The sequence below is a fragment of the Haliotis asinina genome, chromosome 2 (genome assembly GCF_037392515.1).
Source record: "Haliotis asinina isolate JCU_RB_2024 chromosome 2, JCU_Hal_asi_v2, whole genome shotgun sequence".
Classification (NCBI taxonomy): domain Eukaryota; kingdom Metazoa; phylum Mollusca; class Gastropoda; order Lepetellida; family Haliotidae; genus Haliotis; species Haliotis asinina.
Genome location: NC_090281.1, coordinates 275,868 through 300,037, shown reverse-complemented (window position 1 = coordinate 300,037; position 24,170 = coordinate 275,868). Strand labels below are relative to the sequence as shown.

The 24,170-nt window shown below is 41.9% G+C and overlaps 1 protein-coding gene and 1 pseudogene across 2 annotated transcripts in view; one reads left to right on the top strand and one right to left on the bottom strand.

Moving 5' to 3' along the window:
• The window catches only part of LOC137273094 (G-protein-signaling modulator 2-like), a 234,008-nt gene that overhangs the window by 76,687 nt on the left and 133,151 nt on the right, over positions 1–24,170 (bottom strand). For both annotated transcript variants that reach the window (XM_067805542.1, XM_067805541.1), the window contains exon 5: positions 3,011–3,153. In XM_067805542.1, coding sequence (XP_067661643.1) covers positions 3,011–3,153 — 143 coding nt within the window. The remainder of the gene's footprint in view (positions 1–3,010; positions 3,154–24,170) is intronic.
• LOC137272176 (uncharacterized) lies at positions 4,914–8,427 on the top strand (annotated as a pseudogene).

The window sequence follows — 24,170 nt, the reverse complement described above, 5'->3', positions numbered from 1 at the left end:
GTCATTTAGTTGTTGGGAGTTTAGCAGACTGTGAAGGTGGGTGCTGTTTGTCGTTTAGTTATTTGGAGTTTAGCAATCTGTGGAGGTGTGTGCTGTATATCGTTTAGTTGTTGGGAGTTTAGGAGACTGTGGAGGCGTGTGCTGTATGTCGTTTAGTTGCTGGGAGTTTAGCAGACTGTGGAGGTGGGTGTTGCATGTGGTTTAGTTGTTGGGAGTTTAGCAAACTGTGGAGGTGTGTTGCATGTCGTTTGGTTGTGAGTTTAGCAGATAATGGGAATATGTGTTGTATGTCGTTTAGTTGTTGGGAGCGTAGCAGACTGTGGAGGTGTGTGCTGTATGTCGTTTAGTTGTTGGCAGTTTAGCAGACTGTGGAGGTGTGTGCTGTATGTCGTTTAGTTGGGACTTTAGCAGACTGTGGAGGTGTGTGCTGTATGTCATTTAGTTGGTGGGAGCGTAGCAGACTGTGGAGGTGTGTGCTGTATGTTGTTTAGTTGTTGGGAGCGTAGCAGACTGTGGAGGTGTGTGCTGTATGTCGTTTAGTTGTTGGGAGGTTAGCAGACTGTGGAGGTGTGTGCTGTATGTCATTTAGTTGTTGGGAGTCTAGCAAACTGTGGAGGTGTGTGTTGTATGTCGTTTGGTTGTGAGTTTAGCAGACTATGGGAATGTGTGTTGTATGTCGTTTAGTTGTGAGTTTAGCAGACTGTGGAGGTGGGTGTTGCATGTGGTTTAGATGTGAGTTTAGCAGACTGTGGGGATGTGTGTAGTATCTCGTTTAGTTGTTGTGAGGATGAAGATTTTATGGATATCAACTTCTTTATATGAGAACACAACGTTTCGGAGTTAATGCTTACTCCTTCATCAGGTGATTGAGAATGGGGTACAGAGCTGTATTTATATGTACAGGTAAAACAATAACAAAGTAACAAGTGGAATGACTTAACGAAAGCTGGAAGCCAGTATAAATGCCCTTCAAAGACTGTGAGTTTAGCAAACTGTGGAGGTGTGTGCTGTATGTCATTTAGTTGCTGGGAGTTTAGCAAACTGTGGAGGTGGGTGCTGTTTGTCGTTTAGTTGTGAGTTTAGCAAACTGTGGAGGTGTGTGCTGTTTGTCATTTAGTTGTTGGGAGTTTAGCAAACTGTGGAGGTGTGTGCTGTATGTCGTTTAGTTGCTGGGAGTTTAGCAGACTGTGGAGGTGTGTGTTGCATGTCGTTTAGATGTGAGTTTAGCAGACTGTGGGGATGTGTGTAGTATGTCGTTTAGTTGTTGGGAGCGTAGCAGACTGTGGAGGTGGGTGTTGTATGTCGTTTAGTTGTTGGGAGTTTAGCAGACTGTGGAGGTGGGTGTTGTTTGTCGTTTAGTTCTTGGGAGTTTAGCAAACTGTGGAGGTGTGTGCTGTATGTCGTTTAGTTGTTGGGAGTGTAGCAGACTGTGGAGGTGTGTGCTGTATATCGTTTAGTTGTTGGGAGTGTAGCAGACTGTGGAGGTGTGTGCTGTATGTCGTTTAGTTGCTGGGAGTTTAGCAGACTGTGGAGGTGGGTGTTGCTTGTTGTTTAGTTGTTGGGAGTTTAGCAAACTGTGGAGGTGGGTGAGGTATGGGACTTTTAATGGGTTGAGTTTTTCGTACCTAGAATGAGGGGGTCAGGAAAGGGGGTTGCATTATACATGGGGTATAAGATCTTACGTTTTTCCCAGCTGTTTCAGTTTCAGTTTCCACTGACGATGTCAAACGGCATTAGATAGCCATCCCAGCACTTCACAAGAAAACTTCGCATTTAGTTGGAAATAACTGTTAATATCCGAAAAAAGACCATTTGTATCTCGTGTCCTTGTTTTTAACGTATATTCTCTGCAAATAAAGTTGAAATGACCATCGATCCAAATTTTCAAGCCAGCTGACGGTAAAACAGACATGAGAATGACAAATTGTCATAAACACTGGAAAATCAAGCTAGGTCATAGGGGGCGCTCTTTTCAACCATTCCCAATTTGTTCCCATTCGAAATTTCTTCTTTACAGACGAGTGAATATTTTTAGACGATCGTCATTTTCACCTCACTTGGTAAATGGTAGCCATTTTCCCGCGAAATCCGGTTTACCATGGACACAAAGGTACAGCAATTCACTCCTTATACCACTAGAATTGGTTACTGATTGTGCCGTATACTAAGAACTTGGGTGCAGAAACTCGACACATCGCGTAGGTTTCGCTGGTTGACACTCTGCGTTAGAAATATAAACTCTGCACACGGTTTGCAAACACTTCCGTGTTTCACGAGTGGGATCATCTCATATTTCATTTATCTTTTTAGCATATTACTTCGATATTTTCATATATTTAACTTAAATTATCACTGCAGTTACTTTCCTTCAGAGAAGTATGTTTTAGAAAAAACAACAACGCAAGAAAAATACGTATATACTGGATGTATTCTAGGTTGTTTTGGAGTAATATGCTCCACAAAGCTTTGTATAAAAACAACAACGCATGACAAAAACACTTTTAATTGGCGCCGATGATGTGCTTCATCTGTGGTCGCATTATACACAGGGTATATGATTTATCCTCAATTTTGAAGGGGTGTAGCGGGGGATCACATTATACGCGGGTATACACAGTACACAAGCTCTCTTCATCTCACAGTGAGCTACACAAACCCTACATCTCACAGTTAGCTAGTAACAAACACTCTCTTCATCTCACAGTGAGCTACACAAACTCTCTACATCTCACAGTGAGCTAGTAACAATTACTTGCTACATCTCACAGTGAGTTACACACACTTTCTATATCTCATAGTAAGTTACAAACACCCTCTACACTTCACAGTGAGCTACAATTACTCTCTACATCTCAGTGAGCTACACACACTTTCTATATCTCAGAGTGAGCTACAAAACTCTCTACAAATCAGAGTGAGCGACTCACTGTCTTTACATCTCACAGTGAACTGCATACATTCTCTACATCTCACAGTGAGCTACACACACTATGCGGACTTCATAACTTACTCATAGTATTTGGCAGCCTTCTGTAAACAATCCTTGACTTCTGGCGGGAACTCTCCTGGGTCTTGGTGGCCGCTCCGGCCAACATGCTTCCCTTTTGCATGGTAAACATTGCCAAGGTTATACAGAGCCCGTGCCTCACCCACCTACAACAGACAACATGAATACAGTGTACGATAGCCAACATCGCCCAAATTACAGTACAGTACAGAGTCCCTGCCTCGCCCACCTACAACAGACAGCATGAATACAGTGTAACATAGCCAACATGGCCCAAGTTACAGTGCAGTACAGTACAGTACAGAGCCACTGCCTCGCCTGCTTACAACAGACAACATGAATACAGAGTAACATAGCCAACATGGCCCAAGTTACAGTGCAGTACAGTACAGAGCCACTGCCTCGCCTGCTTACAACAGACATGAATACAGAGTAACATAGCCAACATGACCCAAGTTACAGTAGTTACAGAGCTCCTCCCTCATCTGCCTACAAAAGACAGCATGAATACAGTGTAACATAGCCAATATGCAACAGACAGTTCCCTACAAGAAGCTCTCTTCTACAGCCCGTTTGAGTCAGAAATGGACCGATGATTAAAGTGGACCATTTTTTCTGCACTGAAGCCGAAAGGGGCACACCATTTTATGAGGTTCTTCAGAGGCATTTAGAAGTCAGTATTCTAATATACAAAACAAAATGTTATGGATGTTAACTTCTTCTTTATTGTTTTCACAAGATTTCTGGGCTATTCCTTACCCCTTCGTCATCCACCTGACGAAGGGGCAAGGAATAGCCCAGAAACATCATGAAAACAAAAAAGAAGACTTGACATCCATAACATTTTGTCATATAAACCATTTCATGCCTTTAAAAAAATTCTATGAGCAGGCATCAAAAGCTTTAAGAGTATCAGCAAGGGTACTGACAAATGTTCTGGAACACAAACATTGTCGGGGTGATGCAAAGCAAGTAGGGGTCGTCTCAAAATCACACAAATTATGACATTTGGACAACTTTCAAAAGAACCTTATAAGGTAGTCTATGAACAAGCTCTTGTCTAAAAACAAATACATGTTGCTGAAAATTTAAGAAAAACAATTGACTCGAGAACACAACCTAAGAGTATCAAAGTACACACTCTGGTGACTCTTAAACTCTTTCGAGTATCATAATAAGAAAATTTCAGGGAGAATAGGTCAGTACTCTGTGAATGCCCTGATATCATTCACATGAGAAAAAATTTCTCAGGGTAATAAAGAAGCACAGCGAAGGGTTTGAGCCAGTCTACTTGGACAAGACCTGGGTCAATGCCTTGCACACTGCCAGCAGGCTGTGGGTACCCGATGGGGGTGATAATGGTTCATGTAGAAAACTGCCCCCTAGGGAAAGGAAAGAGACATATAATTTCTTTCGTTTGAGGCACGAATTAGAATGAAATTTCTTTCTCCTAGCGTCGGAAGATACAACAAAGGGAAGTAATGCTATAGGTATGGGGGCGCTCTGGTAGGTATAAAAGGGAGGAAAAATTTGAATTAGATTATTCTCAGCTGCGGTGCACCAGCGGTCAGTTTTGATTATGGACGGTCCCGCGAGAGTCAACACTGACAGTGACAAGTTAGATGCCATTTTGAAAAAGTTGGATCAATCACAAGCTGAAATTAGGAAGGCAGTTAATGAGAAGATTGAAGGTCTGCGAGATGAGTTTCATAAAACATCAAAAGAATTGCATAAATTGAATGCTGAGAGGGACTATCAGTGGAAAAGAGAAGGGAACAAAATTCAGTTTTCTTTTAATTCAGAAGCTTTGGAAAACTTAGAACAATACGGTTTGCAGTTCAATATGGTAAGACTGATTACGCCTTGGAATTGATTAATGAAGAAGTTTCCAGGTTCCAGACAAGAAACAAGCACATAAAGATAGCCGATTCCTCAGAGGGGGGTTGGGAAACAGTGCGCAATTATGTGGCTCATGAATTGGCGTCAGATTCTGATGACGACAAAAGAATCAACAGAGCGGAAAGCAAAGCCATTAAGAAAATCAAGACAAGGGCGTCTCGTTCCGCACGGTTGCATCCCTACAAGTCGACCCAGCGTCCTTCCTCGACAGTCACTCAGGTTTCAGTGGATTCCCATGCTGGTGACCAGTCTAGTAATTTTCGTGGCCGAGGTCAAAGGTCTGGAGCGTGCTTCATGTGTGGCGAGTTCAGCCATTGGAGACGTCAGTGTCCCTTGCTCAGCAACACAACACAGCAACGTGGGAAGCTTGACAGAGAGTAGGATACGTTCCAAGGAAGCAGAACCTGAAGTTGAGTATACCTTATGTGATGATACTGTAAACGTTGATGAACCTGGCCTTACAAATGACTTTTATGAATATGAACAAGATGGGCTAGATATAATTGTGAAGGGTAGACTAAAACGTCATGTTTCGTTTTGGAGAGAAATATGTGCTGTTGATTTTGTAGTAGACATTATTGAAAACGGGTACAAAATACCTTTTTATTCTACCCCAAAAAGAATGAATATAAGGAACAATAGATCTGCTAAGGAGAATTCTGACTTCGTGTCATCGGCTGTTCAAGATTTGTTGCGCAGAGGGTTGATTGTTCAGTGTTCAGATAAGCCTTACGTTGTTAATCCTTTATCTGTAGCTGTACAACACTCTGGTAAGAAGCGTCTTATTTTAGACTTGTCTAGAGTGAATAAACATTTGTGGAAGGCTTCAGTTAAATATGAAGACTGGAGAACTGCATTGTTGTACATAAAAAAGAATGATTGGCTAGTGAAATTCGACATTCATTCTGCATACCACCATATTGATATTTACCATGAACATACGCAGTTTCTAGGATTTGCATGGGGATCAGGAATAGACAAGAAGTATTTTAAATTTCTAGTCCTTCCGTTTGGTTTGAGTACAGCTCCTTATGTGTTTACCAAGGTTACCAGACAGTTGGTAAAGTTTTGGCGTTTCCAAGGTTACAAGATTGTTACTTTCCTAGATGATGGGATCCTGTCAAGTTTTTCCGAATGTGAAACGACAATTGTTGGCCAAATTGTCAAACAAGATTTGTTAAAAGCAGGTTTTGTTCCAAAAGCAGAAAAGTCACTATGGAAGCCGGTTCAGGAGATCGAATGGTTGGGTTTTATCATAGATACCAGACACATGAAGTTGTCCATCCCTCAACGGAAGATTTGTAAGCTTAAGCAAAGTATAGGAGAACTTCTGTCTTCTACTGTACCAGTTCCGGTGAAGAGCTTGGCTTCGGTTGTTGGACAGATAGTTGCTATGAAGATGGTTGTTGGTACTTTGTGTCAACTAATGACAAAGTTTCTGAGTATTCAGACTCTCCAGGCTTCATCGTGGAAGGCACCTGTGGTGCTATCGCATTTGAGTAGAGATCAATTACAATTTTGGGCTGCGCATATTGACAGACTCAGTAAGTGCACTCTATGCTATGCAAGCATTCCTACACGGGTAGTTTACAGTGATGCTAGTAATTCTGGTTTCGGTGGGTACTGTGTAGAAGTTGGGCAAGCCATATCACATGGTCAGTGGTCAGCACTAGAAGCGTCACGAAGCTCCACTTGGAGAGAGCTGAAGGCAGTGTTTCTGGTTATGAAAAGTTTCGTTTCCATTTTGGAATCTCACAAAGTAAAATGGTTTACTGACAATAAAAATGTAGAGTCGATTGTGTCCAAAGGTAGCATGAAAGCTGATCTTCAAGCTTTGGCTTTAGATATATTCTGGCTGTGTAATGAATATAATATCAGAGTTGACATGCAGTGGATACCAAGGTTAGACAATGAGCGTGCTGACTATCTGAGTAAGATAGTAGATGCTGATGACTGGGGTATCCAGGATTATGTGTTTCAACACGTCTCTGCCAAATGGGGCCCATTTGACGTTGACAGATTTGCTTCATATTACAATACTAAAGTTGTAAGGTTTAACTCCAGATTTTGGAATCCGGGAAGTGACGGAGTGGATGCTTTATCCGTGTCCTGGGGTGACGACAATAACTGGATAGTGCCTCCTATATGTATGATTGCACGTGTTCTTAAACACATGAGAGAGTGTCATGCCAAGGGAACTCTCGTGATTCCTGTATGGTATTCAGCTAACTTCTGGCCTATTTTGTGCCCTAATAGGGTATTTATACCCCAAGTTAAAGATTGGATGTATCTTCCCACTTGTAAGGAAGCATATGTACCAAGCAGACAGTTTGGGGGGTTGTTTGGAGTAAAGGATTTAAAATTCAACATGATGGCTTTACATGTGGAAATTTGATGTTGTTTGCGTGTTGCAGGTGTGTTTGAACATGTATATAGAAGTGAGATATTGACTTTACCTCCACCTATGAGGGCGCTCGTGAGAAGTCTTCCAGAGCATTTGTCCTGCTCGAGAGCAAACTCCACAAATAAGAAGTATGATTACGGCTTTAAAGCATGGAAGAAATGGGCTTTGGCCCATGGTATGTCGACAGATATGCCCTTATCACCTTTGCACTGTTCTTTATATTTGTTAGCGATGTGTCAGCAAAGTGAATCTTTCTCACCTGTTCAGACAGCTTACTATAGTTTGAGACATGCCCATGTTTTGGTTGGTTTGGAAAGCCCCACAGAGAGTACGCTAGTGAGAAATGTACTTGAAGCCGCTAAGAGGAAGTTAACCAAGCCTGTTTGTAAGAAAGAGCCTGTAACAGTTGAGTTGTTGAATAAGATTGTACCAGACAATGCTGATGAATGTTCATTGTATAAAATGAGAACTGTTGTAATGTGTCTTCTAGCCTATTCAGGTTTCATGAGATCGTCGGAGTTATTAGCGATAACTCGGAATGATGTTGTATTTTATCAAGCTTACATGGCTGTTTTTATTCAGAAATCAAAAACTGATGTCTACAGAGATGGGGCCTGGATTATTATAGGCCGGACAGGTACAAATAAGTGCCCTGTAGCATGGTTGGAGCGATATTTGAAGCTTACCAAATTGAAAGATCCTGAATTTTTATTCAGAAATATGAGTAAGACTAAAAATGGTTACATTTTGAGAGGTGATAATAAGCCGATGTCATATTCACGTTTGAGAGAGCTTTTCATTGAGGCGTTTAGTTCACATGTTAGTGATATATCAAAGTTTGGTCTGCATAGCCTGAGAGCAGGCGGAGCGACTGCAGCCGCAAACAATGGCATTCCAGATAGAATGTTTAAGCGCCATGGCAGATGGAAAAGTGAAAATGCAAAAGATGGTTATGTAAAAGATGATATTGAGAAGCGTTTAAAAGTTTCTCTTTCGCTTGGATTGTAAATCTGCCCGTTCTTTATATCTCAGTTGGTGCACCGTACAGCATGCCATGTTATGTAAGTGTTTGTTGTATGTGAATAAGGGGTTGGAGAAATATAATTTCTTTCGTTTGAGGCACGAATTAGAATGAAATTTCTTTCTCCTAGCGTCGGAAAATACAACAAAGGGAAGTAATGTTATAGGTATGGGGGCGCTCTGGTAGGTATAAAAGGGAGGAAAAATTTGAATTAGATTATTCTCAGCTGCGGTGCACCAGCGGTCAGTTTTGATGTGTCCTGTATGTTATGTGATGTTTATGTGAGTGGATATATACACTGTCTGTATATACGCATGTGGTCTATACTGAATGTTTAATTCTCGTGTCATGTTACAGACCGATGACTGGGACTGTTGAGTGGGACGGACATGTCCAGGCTGGCGAGCCGTTAGAATACGTGAGTCATCGGGGAGCAATTGCCATGAGCTGTCCAACATGTAACCTTGAGATGTTGTGTGCAGATTTGAAGCTGATTTTGTGATGTGATGAGACGACGGGTTATCTAAGTCTAAATGAATGTACTCTGGTATAACTGTAGCAATTACATAATTATTCGGTTACGAATAAACTGTGGTCTCAGTTGGTGCACCGTACAGCATGCCATGTTATGTAAGTGTTTGTTGTATGTGAATAAGGGGTTGGAGAATAATCATTCTCATTGCTGGTTGCTCCAGCAAAGGCTTTCTCCCAGGTTGCGACTTGGTATTCAGGGCAAATTTTACAGATAACAGAGACTACATTTCCCAGATGAATGGTGCTGTTTTCCTTGCTTGGGTTAAAAACTTGGTACCAGCTCTACCAGAGAAGTCTTTTATTGTCATGGACAATGCCCCGTATCACAGAGTGCAGGACCCCGACAGTGAAGCCCCAACATCAAACAGTGAAAAAGATGATATGATATCATGGCTCAACAAATTTCAGATCGAACAGCCTTCAAAGGCAATGAAGCCTCATCTATATGAGATCATAAAAATCATTTTGTGTTTAACTCGGCTCCATTCGAAAGTGAGCGGCAACATCCGAGTGTCCCTGTGCGTGCAGCAGCCAGGTGAGACCCCACTTGAGTCTGCAGTGTTAGTATCACATCAGCTGACGGACAGCGAACAGCGAGTGCACCATAGCCAAGAGTTTTACCCAGTGGCTACAAAGTAAAGGTCATAGTGAAAAAACAGAACACATTCTCCTGGATGAGGAGTTTGAGTCACCACAACAACTTGGACAACTCACTGCTACAGATATTTCAGAATTGGGACTTAAAAGAAAAACGTGTGGACGAAATCAAGCACCTAAATCTACAAGACACTGCTGTCAACGTTCATACCACGGACCAAGCAACCACCCGGTCCCCAGTCACTAACACGGAGCTGAATTCGCTATTAGATGCCCTTGGCTCTGCCCTACTCACAGACCTTCTCAACACATGGTAACATACAGGTTTAGCTACCCAGGAGAACATCAGGTGAGAAGCCACTATTTATAGTAGATTTCGTGACTGTAAATTTCCCTATTGTAAATTATGAAAACAAGGAATATGTAAATCTTCCAGAAGGATCCCAGCTCATTGTAAAAAACAGAAATTCAAAACTGAAGCCTGAAGAAGTTTCAATGCCCCAGTGGATATCTTCCAATACTAGAATCCTATCAAAACTCGCCAGCAAGGGTAAACTGGACTTCCAGGAGTTAACAGAATATTTAGAGTATACAGCATGCATTCAGACTCACATAGTGTCCTCGATCATGATGTTTGGCCACATGTATAGTAAAGCTCAGGCAGAGAAACACAGTAGATGACGTGATATTGACTTTCATACAATCTTCTACTACCTGGATAAGAAGGATAACAGGGATAAAAGAGTAACCAGACCATCATATTACAATACGGGCACCAGCCAAAATGATACCATATGCTTGAACTTTCAAAGCCCAAGTGGTTGCAGATTTCCATGTTGTAAGTATGTCCACATGTGTATCCAGTGCCACAGCCCCAATCCCCAGTGGAGACATCCGGATACCCGGCACCGGCACCAGCACCAGCACCAGCCTCGACAACACTGGACCCAGTACAACAAGCAGCTGTGGGAAACTCCTACAGCCACAAGCAGCCTCGTCAAATGTGAGTCCTTATCCTAACCCTTTCACAGAGCGCCTTCATGTATGGCAACAGTAACTAGCATATGATCATGATAAAGACTTCATTTTAGACGGAATCGCTAGTGGTTTCAGGGTCATAAACAAGTGCTGTCTTGCAAAATGTAATATGCCAAAATTCAAAATCAGCCTTTGACAATCATGCTAAAGTCGAAAAGATAATCATGAATGAAGTGGCTCATGGAAGACACATTAAAACTAACATCAAACCAATGATTGTAAATAGCTTAGCGGCAGTGCCTAAGGGTGAAGACGATGTGCATGTAGTACTTGACTGTAGTCAGGAGGTCTGTAAACAACCATGTGATTAATAACTGTATAGCTTACTACAGTATCGATAAAGCTGTGGAAATGCTTACATCCAATGGCTTTATGGAGAAAGTCGATCTGAAAAACACTTATAGAAGTGTGCCAGTTCATCCCGAGTGCTATGAGACTTTAGGACTACAATGGAAATTTACTGACAAAGCAAATCACTTGTACATGTTTCATACTAGACTTCCTTTTGGTTCTGCAAGAAGTACTGAAATATTCCAGCGCATATCGTCCAGTATCACAGGGATAATGAAAAGAAGGGGCTTAGATGATGTTATGTATACTTGGATGACTTTGCCATTATCAGCATGACTGAAGCGCTTTGTCAGGACGCCCTTAATTGCCTTACAAATCTTATAGAAAAACTTGGATTTGAAATCAACCATTCTAAACATGTAGCTCCTGTTGTAATCTTCTGGTAGCGTGCAGATAGAACACAACACGCGACTCGCATCAGTCACTTTTACTACTCATCAAGATTAGAGTTACATGCCCCTAAATACAGTGAGGCTGCCTGAGGCGCTCGTAAAATGTCAATAGGGCTTCAGATTACACCATTTCTCCCTTTCTTCTTAGATTGATGCTTTACCATAATAAAGTGAATTATACCCACTTTCTGAATATAGTTAAATAAAATCAAAGTCTCTGAAGTCTTTCACTATAATCAACTGAAATAAATCATGATTATTCTATCAAGATATTCTCTTTTAACTTTAAGTGTCCTTGAAACAAATAGAGATTTATCATTTCTCTCCTCTTCTGGATAATAAAGCAAATAAGGTAAGTACTTTAAAAGTTCATGTCTCTTGTTCTTCTCGGGTCATCTCAGGTACACATAATTAACATGCATTAAGTTACATAGTTACTGAGATATGCTGGTTTTTGCCTCACACGACTTGGTCTCAGCCTGGTTGTCGTCGTCGGTGTTGCTGCTGATGGTGGTGGTGGGATCGTGATTGCTGCCAATGGGGTTGTCATCGCTGGTGGAGTCGTCGCTGTTGGTGTAGTTGTCTTGCGTTGGGTTGCTCTTGAAGGTGTCATAGGTGGGGTTGACACTGTTGCAGATGGCTTTGGCATTGTCGTCGCAGGTGGCGTTGACATCGTTGTTGCAGGTAACGTTGACATCATTGTCCACGGTGATGTTGCTGCAGTACATTGTGTAAATTCTCCGCTGGCTGACTTGTCTCTGGTGCATACTTGTGCGTTTCAGTAGTTTGCATCAGGTTCTCCCTCCAGTTGTTTGTCTCAGTCTCTGTGTTCATGTTTTCTACAACAGCATTCACCTGTTTGGAACGGCTTGAATCCCTTGTTACTTCTCTACCGTCACTCAATCTCCTAGCTGATATCGAGGATCCATTTATCTTGTAGATGATGTAGAACATCGGCTCATATGATGCACTCCACTTGTTCCTCTTCTGTTTAAGTAGTACATAGTCCCATACTATCATACTGTGTTCTTTTGAGAATATAATTTCTGCATCTCTTTTTGCTTTCAGTTTATAGTCCAGGTCTCTCTCTGCAATATCATCATCCTCTTTTGTTGGCAAAGTGAGATCTTCATAATCCAGTTTGATCCTCACCTCCCTGTTCATGAGTGCTTTGTATGGTGATATACCTGTTGCTGGGTGTGGTGTCGAGCGATATCCAATTAACATGTTATTCAGCATGGTCTCTCGGTTTTCACTGGCATTGTTCATAAAGCTCTCCGCTTCTCCATTTGCTCTGGGACGAAATGGAGTGACTCTATGATGGATGAAACCTTCCTCTCTAGCGAAATCTACAAACTCTGTAGAACTGAATAGTGGTCCATTATCTGTCTTGACACGATTGGGTACACCGTGTGTCATGAACATCTGCTTCAGGTGTTTCTTCGTGGACGAAGTTGACATTGACTTGACTGTTGCTACCTCTGGGTATCTTGTGCGTTTGTCTATAACTACAAGGTTGTAATGGCCGTCCAGGTATGGTCCTCCGAAGTCCACTGAAATGGTGTGCCATTTCTTCTTTGGGATATCTGTCACTTTAACTGGTTCTTTGTGGTGATCTTTGTTGGTGACTTGACATTCATAAAACTGTTTAGTGATGGTCTCTACCATAGAATCTATGTTAGGAAACCCATACTTCTCCCTCAGCATTCTCTTGGTTTTCGTCGTCCCCAAATGTCCAAGCTTGTGTGCTGCCTTAATGACTGTCCTCTGCAGGCTCCGTGGTGCTATTGTTCTGTTCAGTCTGTACATTAGTCCTCCTATCTCTGTAATTTCATCTTTTACCAAGTAGAATGGTGCCATGTCTGGATCAGTCTTGTACTTCTCTCAATCTTCAAGTTGAGCTCTTCTCTTTACCTTCTGTAGCTGAGGATCCTTGCTGGTCTCTTCTACTATTCTCTTCATGACAAATGCATGCTCTGTGTCTGTTATGTGTCTAATGACTTTTTCCGCACTACTGTTCCCTTCTCTGGCAGTGGATGTCTGGATAAAAAGTCAAGTGGGTCTTTCTCATCTCGTCCTGGTTCATAAACCATCTCGTAATCTGCATCCTACATCTACATCACCCATTTCTCTATTCTAGGTGACAACTTCATGTTTGCTCTGTTGAACATTGGTACTATGGGTTTGTGTGCAGTCACAATTTTGAATCTTGGTGCCCCAAACAGATACATTCTAAATCTCTGTTTCGTCCACTTCACAGCAAGTGCATCTTTCTCGGTTTGACTATACCTCTTCTCAGTCAGTGACATGGTTCTGCTGATAAAGTGTACTGGTTGCAGTCACTTCTCAGTTGTCTGGAACAATCCTGTGGACAATCCCTCACGGCAGCTGGCTTCAACTCTGACTGTAATAGGTCTCTGTGGGTTGAAGTAGGCTACTGTATTGTCTTCTGTGATCTTTTGCTTTAACCTCTCGAACTCTCATTCCTGCTCCTGCTCCCACACGAACTTAGCTTCCTTCAGTGTAAGTTGTCTCAAGGGTGCTGTTATGCTGGAGTATCTAGGTATGAACTTGGAAAGAAATCCTGTCATTCCCAAGAAACTACGGACTTCTTCTTTTGATGTGGGTCTCTTGCATTTCCTGACTGCCTCTACTTTATTGGGTGCTGCCTTCAGTTTTCCCTCTGTGAAAACATATCCATAGAACTCAATCTCTTTGACTTGAAATTGGCACTTCTGTCTATTCATAGTTATGCCATAGTCAGATGCTCTTTTCAGTACGGTTCTGAGTGTTGCATCATGTTCCTCAATGCCTCTACCTCCAATAAGTATGTCACCTCTGTTGTTCAAACATAACGGGATGTCTCCAAATATCCTGTACATGGTCTCATCAAAGACATCTTGTGATGATCTGGCTCCAAAAGGAAGAGTTTTTGGTCTGTAATTTCCCCATGGAGTTGAGAAGGTTACGACATCTCAGGAGGCATTGTCTAATGTTAGCTGTTGGTAGCCCTGGCGAAGGTCAAGCTTAGAGAACACTGTGCATTCATAGAACTAAGAGGATCTCATAGTTCTATGATGTTTATGCAATGACGTAATGGTGGGATGGGAAGATGGACGGATGGGGAAGGGATGAAGAGAGTGAGGGGTGATGCAAAATAGGAGGATGGATGACTTGGGAGTTACAGAGAAGGTGGTTGATGGATCATGAGGGTAATGGACAAGGGTAGAAGTGATGGCGAAGGTGGGTGTGATTGACTGGGAGTCAATGTGACAGATAAGGGATAGGTTGTGGGTGGTAATGAGAGTAATGTGAGGGGGGGGGGGGTAATTGAAACTAGGATAATGAGAGCAGTTGGGGTGAATGATGCAGTGATTGTTTCAAGGAGGGTGTGTATGGGTGGGGCTCACTGTAAGGATAATGTAAAGATGTGAAGAGACTCTAACTAGTTTCCATCTCTACGATGCAGGTCATGAAAAATTGTCAGAACAAGAAATGTGTAACATCCAATGATGCTGGTATTTACAACTTACAGAACAGGAACATTAACCTTCCTACAAACATCCTGCCACGAAGAAATTAATTCCTAGTTTGCTAAGTGATTTCAAAACCAGATGGGAATCGCATTTCACCAGCTGTAATGGTTGTTGAACTGAAAGTATTTTCACTCACGCTTTAAGCCAAATTCTCTGAAATGAAACCAAACCTCATCAAAATAATGACACATAAAACTACATCTAGTTTGATACTACTTCTATACTCAATTGTGTTTACTCATAAGGTGATTGTATGATGGAGATACCCATCACACAAAATAATCTGCAGTAATTTTATAGAAATCTTTCTTGATATGAACTCAAAAGGTGGTTGTAAAAATGATGTGATTTGTATTTTTCAGGACACTTCCTCTATCCTAATTTTCATGGGGAAGGCAAGTCTGTCACATTCACACAGATATGAACTGGGGTTCAAGAATTTCGGCAGTTGAATTTGTTGGGGTAAATCTTTTGAGTCAATATTTTAAAATGAGTCGTTATTTTTTTGATGACTTTATCATGTCTCCTCAAGTGGCCACGTTGACATCAGAATCTGATGTGATCTTCCTCGTGTTCCTGGCACCATAGATTCCATGGAACAACACATCAGCAAATGTCTTAGCCAATTTTCAATTAATGTCTTTCAGTGATGAGGAATACTGACAATTTACATAATTCTTTAAAACAACTACATGTGTCCCGTAAAATATATGGATAAATGTTTCATGTTATTTTGTGCATTTTGTTTATACATATCTTGCTAAAATCTACATCAAATACAAATAGCTCATGAACTATTTTTGTTTTCAACAGTACTTCTTTGTTTGGTGAATTGTTTTGAATCACACATAACTAATGTCATTTATGATGTTGCAGTAACAGTTTCATGTTATGAAAAAAGAAAACATATGTATGTAATAAAATTATATGATTTCTGGTGAAAGCAAACAGCCCTCATATTCTGTAAATTGAAATTATCCTACGTCATTATTTTTTTCTGGTTTTAGGATCTACGATATGAAATTAATCTATTGAACTTTCAAGGACTGTTTCTGTTTAAGTATCTGATAATGATATACTCCAATTATTTAGAGTTCAATAGCCTAAACCATCATAAAACAAGAAATGTCAATGTAGTAGCCACAAAATTTTCGAGTCCCGTGCTGGGATTCGAACGACGGACCCTCTGATCCGAAGTCGGACGCCTTGTCAAAATGACCAAAGAGGTTAACCCCTTCAGCAAGCTGACAAGGTAAGGATCATCATCTGTGGGATGACTCCACGCCCTGCTACATCTTTTGTTTAGGGTATTGAAGTATTTGATATATGTCTTTGCCACATACTTATGGCAATGAAAAATTCCAAACAGAAATCATAATGAAATAGCTCCAAATTGGACAGCAAAAACCACTCACTGCAGATCTCAGTATAACGAAAAAGAAATCTGTTTGTCTCTGGTGCCACCTTACATGATTACCTTGATGCCACAGACTAACACAGGTTGCACCTCCTGCTCAACAATAAATTATCTGTCACTTGTAGTTCTGATATTCCATATTCACAACATCACTACAACAAAATTATTCTGGGTCTGGTATGATAATTTCATATTACTTCATACCATTTCATGACATGAAAAAAATGAGTCTCTCTTTCAGTCACTGTCAGTGCTCTGACTGGCACTAGGCAGTAAACTAATTATTATGTAGGCCAACTCTGAGTTTTCAATGGCTAAGGTCAGTAATATAAAACTTCAACATGCTCAGATTGACACATGGCAGTCGCACTTCCCCCAACTTAGGAACACTAGAGAAGGTACTCACTCAGTTTTAAGACGACTGTTCCATGTCCAGAGTGTAAATTTCCCCAAGTGTCCAACATATATTCCACTAGGTATCCAATGTGACTGACGTGTGCGCCTGACTGACGTGTGTGTTGTTTACATGCTTATGACCTACTGACCCTCTACTATTTTGGTCCTCTCGCTTAAGTACGACCGAAGCGGACGTTGGAGAAAACAACCTATCATCGCCAGTCCAGATTCAATTCGTTGGTAAATCTGTGTTTCTAAAATACTCTAATTGCCTTCTCATGCATGTATGCAAAAAGGATAGCATCCTTCATCATATACGTACAGAAAGATCTGAAACTAACCTATCGAACTTCATGATACAATATTACTAACTCCTACGTGCAAGAGATATATAATTATAAAGTAGTTATTTTTCACTACTTTCATAGTAACAGACTGAGAAAACACTAAGCTCTCAGTGTATCCAAAACTTACTTAACACTAACAGTAATGTAACGATACTATGAGAAGTGGGCTACAAACTGACATAACATAGAGGTGGGCACGAGCAATAAATACTGCTGTCGAAACACAAATTGCTGAACATACTAATTACTGGAATCAACAGCCGCCATTTTTAATGCAAATTTAGCTATGCTGTTACACGCAGAAAGAACATGAGCTGATCTTCATGGCAATGGATTTGGTCATGACCACATTCATTGTCAAACAATTAGACTAGAACAAAGGACAAGGTATGATAGAGGCCCTTATTGGCCCACAACATGTCATGATTATCAAAATTTTACAACACGATAATTTTAGCATAAAAAGGGCTAAATTAATTGTTGAAGTTACTTCCAATTGCATTTTTATGTGTTAAATGTTGTTAGTTTTCCTCTTGGAAGACCTCAAAGTTAACATATTTTACAATATCATCTAGAAACCTACATTTTCTGATTTTCAGAGTGATAGAAAAGTATGAGCAAAAGCGTGACCCATCCCAATTTTTTCACCACATATGAAGAGAGTAAATTAGAATGCACACCTAAAAAATTGTGGTGGGTAACGCTTTTGCTCACATAAAAATCTTTAAAAAAGTACATATTTTTTCGGTCTATGAAATTGCCCCATACAACATCTCAAAAATTAAACATTGACATCAAATAACATCTTTAAAAACAATCCATCACATTTACACATCTGTGCCATGGTACATTATATTTTAAATGGTTTTGTGCTCTAAAATACACATATCAAACATCTTTATTAAAATTTTCAATATCATAAGGCACTCGCAAGGCTGATTTATGAGAGGTAAACATTGGTTTTTGATTGTTGGTCTCTGCTAGAAAAGTAAGAAGATATCTGAAGATTTTCAAAATATGATCAAGCAGCATTGTAAAGTTGAGAATCTTTGTTATTATGTCAGAATTTGATCATAGTGTTTCTGTCATCTATTTATCAAACACCTTTGAGTCCCCTCTCACTGTCAAAATAACACTGTCATTCAACAGGATTGCCATGTATAAACCTATGCATTTTCCAAGACCTTATACACCTTGATGTTTCCAATGACCTATTAGATTTCATTTAACCAAAATGACTACACTTAACTGTATGAAAAGGATTTTTTTAGCTAGAATAAGAACATTGTATCAAGGTCTTGCAGATGATGAACACAAACAAACAAGTCATGTATACACAGTTGTAAAGTGTAATATATAAGCTTAAATTCACATGGTGAGGCAAAGGAATATGTGGACTAATGGTTGCAAAAGTGGACTGTTGGGGGGGTTTTTTTGTTATCAGACATGCAGGTTCAAATCCATGTAACTTTTCTTTGCTTTTTTCAAAGTTTGTTTATCCAGTCTACAATGTTTAACTAAACTGTTTCACATCAAATCCAAATATTGTAATTTTTTTCTGCAGTTTTTGGTAATCTATGTACACTGTTGAAACAAGCTTTAATTAACATCATGTAAATCTTATTAAGACACTGACCATTCACCTTTTCAAGTCAGTCTAGTTGCCTTTGTTCCCAATATTTTAAAATTCATATTTTATATATTTTGATCTACTTTAGGTTTATACACTCTTGAATACTGCAGTTCTTGACAGTGAATCAGAAACTGAGATTGATGACTGTGTGAATGAAGAGTAATAGTGGATGTTTTATATCTTTAAAGTGGGTAAGTTGTGAATAATTACTCTGTGAAGTCTTTTGAATACTGACTTTAACACTTGCATGGTGTTAATATGAACCTGTGTTGACAATGAAATTGCATCCGACATGGGCCCCTTTGAGGTCAAGATCTGTGATTTTTAGTGCAACATGATTAGTTATTGTAATAACATATGATGAGTAGTATAGGGAATGACAGTTCTAAAACACTTTCAAGAAAAGTCTCTACAAAGCCTTATTTACTAAATAAGGCTTTGGTTGGGACCTTAGCTCTTGCTACTATTACCCCTACTACTTAACGTGTGTTGGAGGTAACACTGTGCCGTACGGTACGATCAATAATTCCTCTCTTACAAACCCCCTACCCGGCCCATCCCTCAAGTAGTATAAGTTAGGTTCGTCGGCTTTCATATCCACTTTATCTATGTTGTAAGTTTTGACTGACCATATAGGATCGGTGGCTCGCTTACGGCTATCACCCTCGTGTTCCCCCGGCTGGTATAGATACCTCACTAGGGCCCTATCTGGTATCTGTTTCTCCTTCCCACGCAATGGAGCGGCCGACTCTGCAACTATTGATTTTAGTTTGATAGCGTCTGCCGGTTTCTTACCGGTGAGACGGGTGACTTCATGGTTGATTGCCGACACCACCTTGGGTAACCTCGTGACCCATTCAGTCGATCGTTTTCCAGGGGTGGGCATCTCCCTAGCATACTGATAGCCGAACAAGCGCTCAGCCAAAGTCCTATTAAATCTCTCAACTATGGCTTGGCTGCGATGGGCTCCGGTCGTGCCACGCCTGACCTTTGTATCGTGTTTGGCTAGCAGTTGTGACACGGCACCCATGAACTCCCGTCCGGGGTCAACTTGCAGCTCTGTTGGCCACGTCAGCGGACTGCGTTTGTATATGCGTTCGAATCCTCTGGCTACCTGGGCCGAATCTTTCGTGGTCAAGGGTTCGGCTTCCTTGTATCGACTGGCTACGTCCACTACGGTTAAGGCATACTTGTACCTCTTGTCGTGGGGTAGGAACAGTAGGTCTGCCTGGTGAACGCTATTAGGTATGTTAATACCGAACCTCCTTCTAGGCACGTAGCGTGGTGCCGGCAAATAGATCTGCCACAGGGCTTGTTTTTCAAGCCACGCTTTGGCTTCCTCCGGGGGTACTCGCGCTATTTTAGCTAGCTTATCTACTGCGCTAGCTCCTTTCCAGTACCCACGCGGGCTGTAGTAAATAGCCTCAAATTTTTTCATGTCCATACGCGTATGTGTTTATCCCATCAATAGCTATCCAACGTTTCGTGTCCATAGGCGACAGGGACGTCTTGTTTATAGTCAGTCCGTATATCTTATGTCCATCACTTCTAAGTGTGTTCATTTTATGCCTAAAGGTACGGGTCTTGAACAGGGCTTCCTTGAATCTGGCGTGTTTGATGTGTTGTTTCACCACATACTTCTTAACCCCCTTAGCCTTCCGGATCTCACTATTGTCGGCTTTCAGTATGGAGTACATCTTAGGTCTCAAACCTATGTACTCGGCTATGGGCGTGCCAGCACACACGTCCTTCATCTTACCTAGGACCTTTTTATTTACCGTACTGTGTATGGCATGGGTCTTAGGGTAGTCGCTGGTGTCGTATAAATCGAGGTGTTTTTTCATGTCCTCGTACACGTCCTCGGTTCGAATTTCTAACAGCAGGGAATCCGTGTCAGTGTACAGCACTTCACACCTGTCGCCGTACTGTTTCTTGAGCTCGTTGTAGTAAAAGTCGTACATCAGGTGTTTGGATAAATCGAGGATGCTCATCCCCACGTAAACAGGCCGGTTGAATTTTATGTGGCTTTTCTTCATGTGTAGGGCAACCAGGTTGTCTGTGAATATCTTACTACGGTTGAATGCAGGACTGGCTATCAATCTCCTGAGCTTGTCTTCCTCACTCGACCGAACCAGCTTCACGGTCACGCGTTTCCTCAGGTTCTCCATAGTCTTACCAAACACCGAGTTGTTCATGAGCTTGTAGAGATTTTTCTCAAAATCACTGGTGGCTTTTTTTCGTAGGTCTGTGTTCATTCTGATGTAGGGCTCCATCCATGGGCTCTGGTCGAACATGAGCACCCTGTGTATTTTGGTCAGCCTCATACCCAACGACAGGTACAGCTGTAGGTTGCGATAGTGAACGATGTACTTGGTCTTATTCATTAAGTTAGGCACGAGTTTTTCAACGTCTGTCACACGCCCACCTAACAAGTTATGTTGGTACTCAGACATCCAGTCTGGGTTAACCCTCATACGTTCGGGGGCCAGGGGGTAGCTGTTGTGTGATATGTGTAATTCCTTGGTATACTCCAAGTCAACCTCGAGGATATACCCTTTGTTCGAATCTGGTGCAACCCCCATAACATCAACGTGGGGTACCCATTCGAATCCCCCTGTAGGTAGATACTGACTCATGGCCCAGCCGTACAGGTTGTTTGCGTCGAGGTAGAGAATGTGATTGGTTGGCTTGTTAGGATCGTAACCTTTCACGTATTGATTATTTGCTTTCGCGTATCGTTTGGATGCCATGGAAATCCCACCTCGCAAGCCTTTCTCAATGAATAGGTGCATGTCGTAATCTGTGAGCAATTCCAAATTAACTCCGGTCTTTTTAAGCAAGGCGTCCCACGACAGACCTGGGCTGGTGTAATACCATGCGGGGTCGAGTTTATACTGCTTGAAACACGTCCGCCTAAACGTCTCAAACACGTCGGCTAACAGCAGTACAGCTGTCCTCAAGTACAGGTCGTGATAATCACCCAGGTTCTTACAACCCAGTTTATTCCGTACGTTAGTCGCGTGTGAGTAATCATCTCGTGAGACAGACGCCTCATTCAGCTTGCTATAAAAGCAGTCAATAGGGGGTAGTCTGGTCTCGGTGAACTTGACCCAACTATCCATGTACTCATAGGGGTACACACCCTTCCTCATAAGCAGGGGTCTAGTCTCGGCGTCTGTGTATCGATCGGTGATAGGGAAGGTATTGTTGGCCTTGACCAGACTGTCGAGTGACGACAGGAGGAACTGAAACGAGTCAATGAACCTAAGTCCGTTTAAGCTGAAGGAGATGTATCTCTCCATGTTGTTGGGGATGCACGTTATATTACCATCGATTTTCGCGATGGCCTGCATGATCAAGTGTGAGTCGTACCCTCTCAAGTTGTGAAAGACAACGGGGATGTTTATTGTCTTAGGGTTGATTTTAAGCTTGAGGTTGCACGCGCTGTGAGCGGCGCCTCTATACTTACCAGTTATGTGGCAGTGATCTCTCACCGAATCACCGTTAAGTGGTGAGTCACACACGTGACATTTAGTGCTACGCTTGTGAGCTAGCTTGTCGTCTTGGGTCAGACGCATGGGAGCGATTTTATACAATGCATTCCTAATAATTTTTTCTTCCTCCTGCAAACACTTTAGAAACCTTTCAGCCGCATCAGGGCCCCTATACACTACCGGAGCTTTCGTTTCCCCGTCACAACGGACGACAATGTATCCAAACCCACAGGCTTTATGCTCTTGTGTCTTGTGGGTGAAGGGAGCCTCGCCGGCGGCATCACTGGTGGAATCCCCACCCACAACCAAGGCTTCGAAGTCGGCGTATATGATATAAGGCACAGACAGTTGGTTCTTGTGGTTACTGAATTTTAGGATTTTGTTATCTTCCTTAGGCATGTCGACTCGTATAGCCGTCTGCCCCACACCTTGGCAATCCTCCCGGTGGGATTCTAATAAATCAGCTCGACTGAAACCGTGTAGGCATCGTACACAAAAGTGTTTTTCCCCATCGTGTTTCGACTGGTCGTGCAACAACCGGCTGAGATGTTTTATCCACGTGTAGTGATACTTTTCACCTCGTTGGATCATGAATATATTGATAACTTGGCGATCCTTCACCGGGCTGACCCTGTGTACTATTGTTTTGTTACCTTCGTGTCCAAAGACATTTATAGCCAGATTATTCTGTTTTTCTACTTTAGTGATCTGGGATATGGGGGTGGGTTCATCTATACCATCCCAGTTGAGCCCATCATCCTGAGGATAATTAGAAGGCCTGTTCGGATTAGTGTCAGCTGGAAATAAGGCTGACCTGATAGCTAACCTCAGGCAATCGTTTCCTCTATTCTTAACGTTTACTATGGCATGTTTGTTCCTATAGTAGGGGGGCAAGGCTAGGTATGACCCGCCTCTGAACGGCACGTAGTTAGCTATGTCTAGATAGACATTATCGATTTTATCTACAGCCCACCCGGATCCCAAGTGTGTGTAGCGTTCTAGGTATTCTCCTATCTGCTGAAAACTGGTATCGATTGATGTGCCAATGGTCTCTGTATGTGTGACGACCTCTTGTTGACCTCGGAAGTAAGGCTGAACATACTCAGTGGCCCCTGTGGGGCCCCCAACCTGCTTATCGAGCGACATTTTCACTGTGATCTGAAACTTGATACTTCCTAGGTTATTTAGTTCCTGGTTGACCTTATCAGCTATCAGAGGCTTGATATCTGTAATGTCTATGTTTCTATCAACGTGCATGCGCCAACCTCTCAAATAGTTGCCTACAGCGCGCTCAGTGCGCACGAACTGTAGGTCAATAGCTCTATTCTGTCGTAATAATTCTACAAGCTGTGGTTTTCTCATACGGGAATACCCGCCTAAGCCCAAATCGTGTGCCTCGGCTTTCAGTTGTTTTACAGTGGGACGTGCTACGGGGGTATGTGATAACAATTCGACTAACCCGGCTCTCCCCAGGTTTGAATAACCCGTGTATCCAAGCTGTTTTGCTTGAGCTTTTAATTGTTTTACCGTAGGAGGGACTTCTAAACCTAGTAATCTCAACAATGCTGACTTCCGCATTCGAGAATACCCGATCACACCTCTCTGTTTTGCGACCCGCTTAAGCTCGCGTACAGTAGTCATAGTGTTTACACCTAAGAGAACCAATGTCTAATTGGTTCACAGTAAAGGGAGGTAACCCTTAAGCGGCTGTTTCACGCACTGTTGGATATATTGGAGTCTATCTTGAGCAGTCGCCTACGTTCTTTTATGTAGCCCTTTTTATTCTCGTAGATGAGTTGATGTCTGACTACGTTCGCTCCGTGAGCTTTACATAGACAGTAGTGCCCTTTAACCCCGATACCACACACAGAACACGTGTAGTTAGGACTTCCCATATGGAAACAGCAGAACCCCTGATTCCTGCATTTCCTACCACAGGCCTCGGTCTTCCCCATAAGTATGTATTCGCATCGGTATGGAGCAGGTCTCATGTTTACTTATATAGGTATTTAATTTAATTGCTTCGCAACCAACGCAGTAGCTGCTATACCCAACACTATGAAGCCCAGTTCACGATTCATTTGTCCCTTGGATGGTGTGTAGT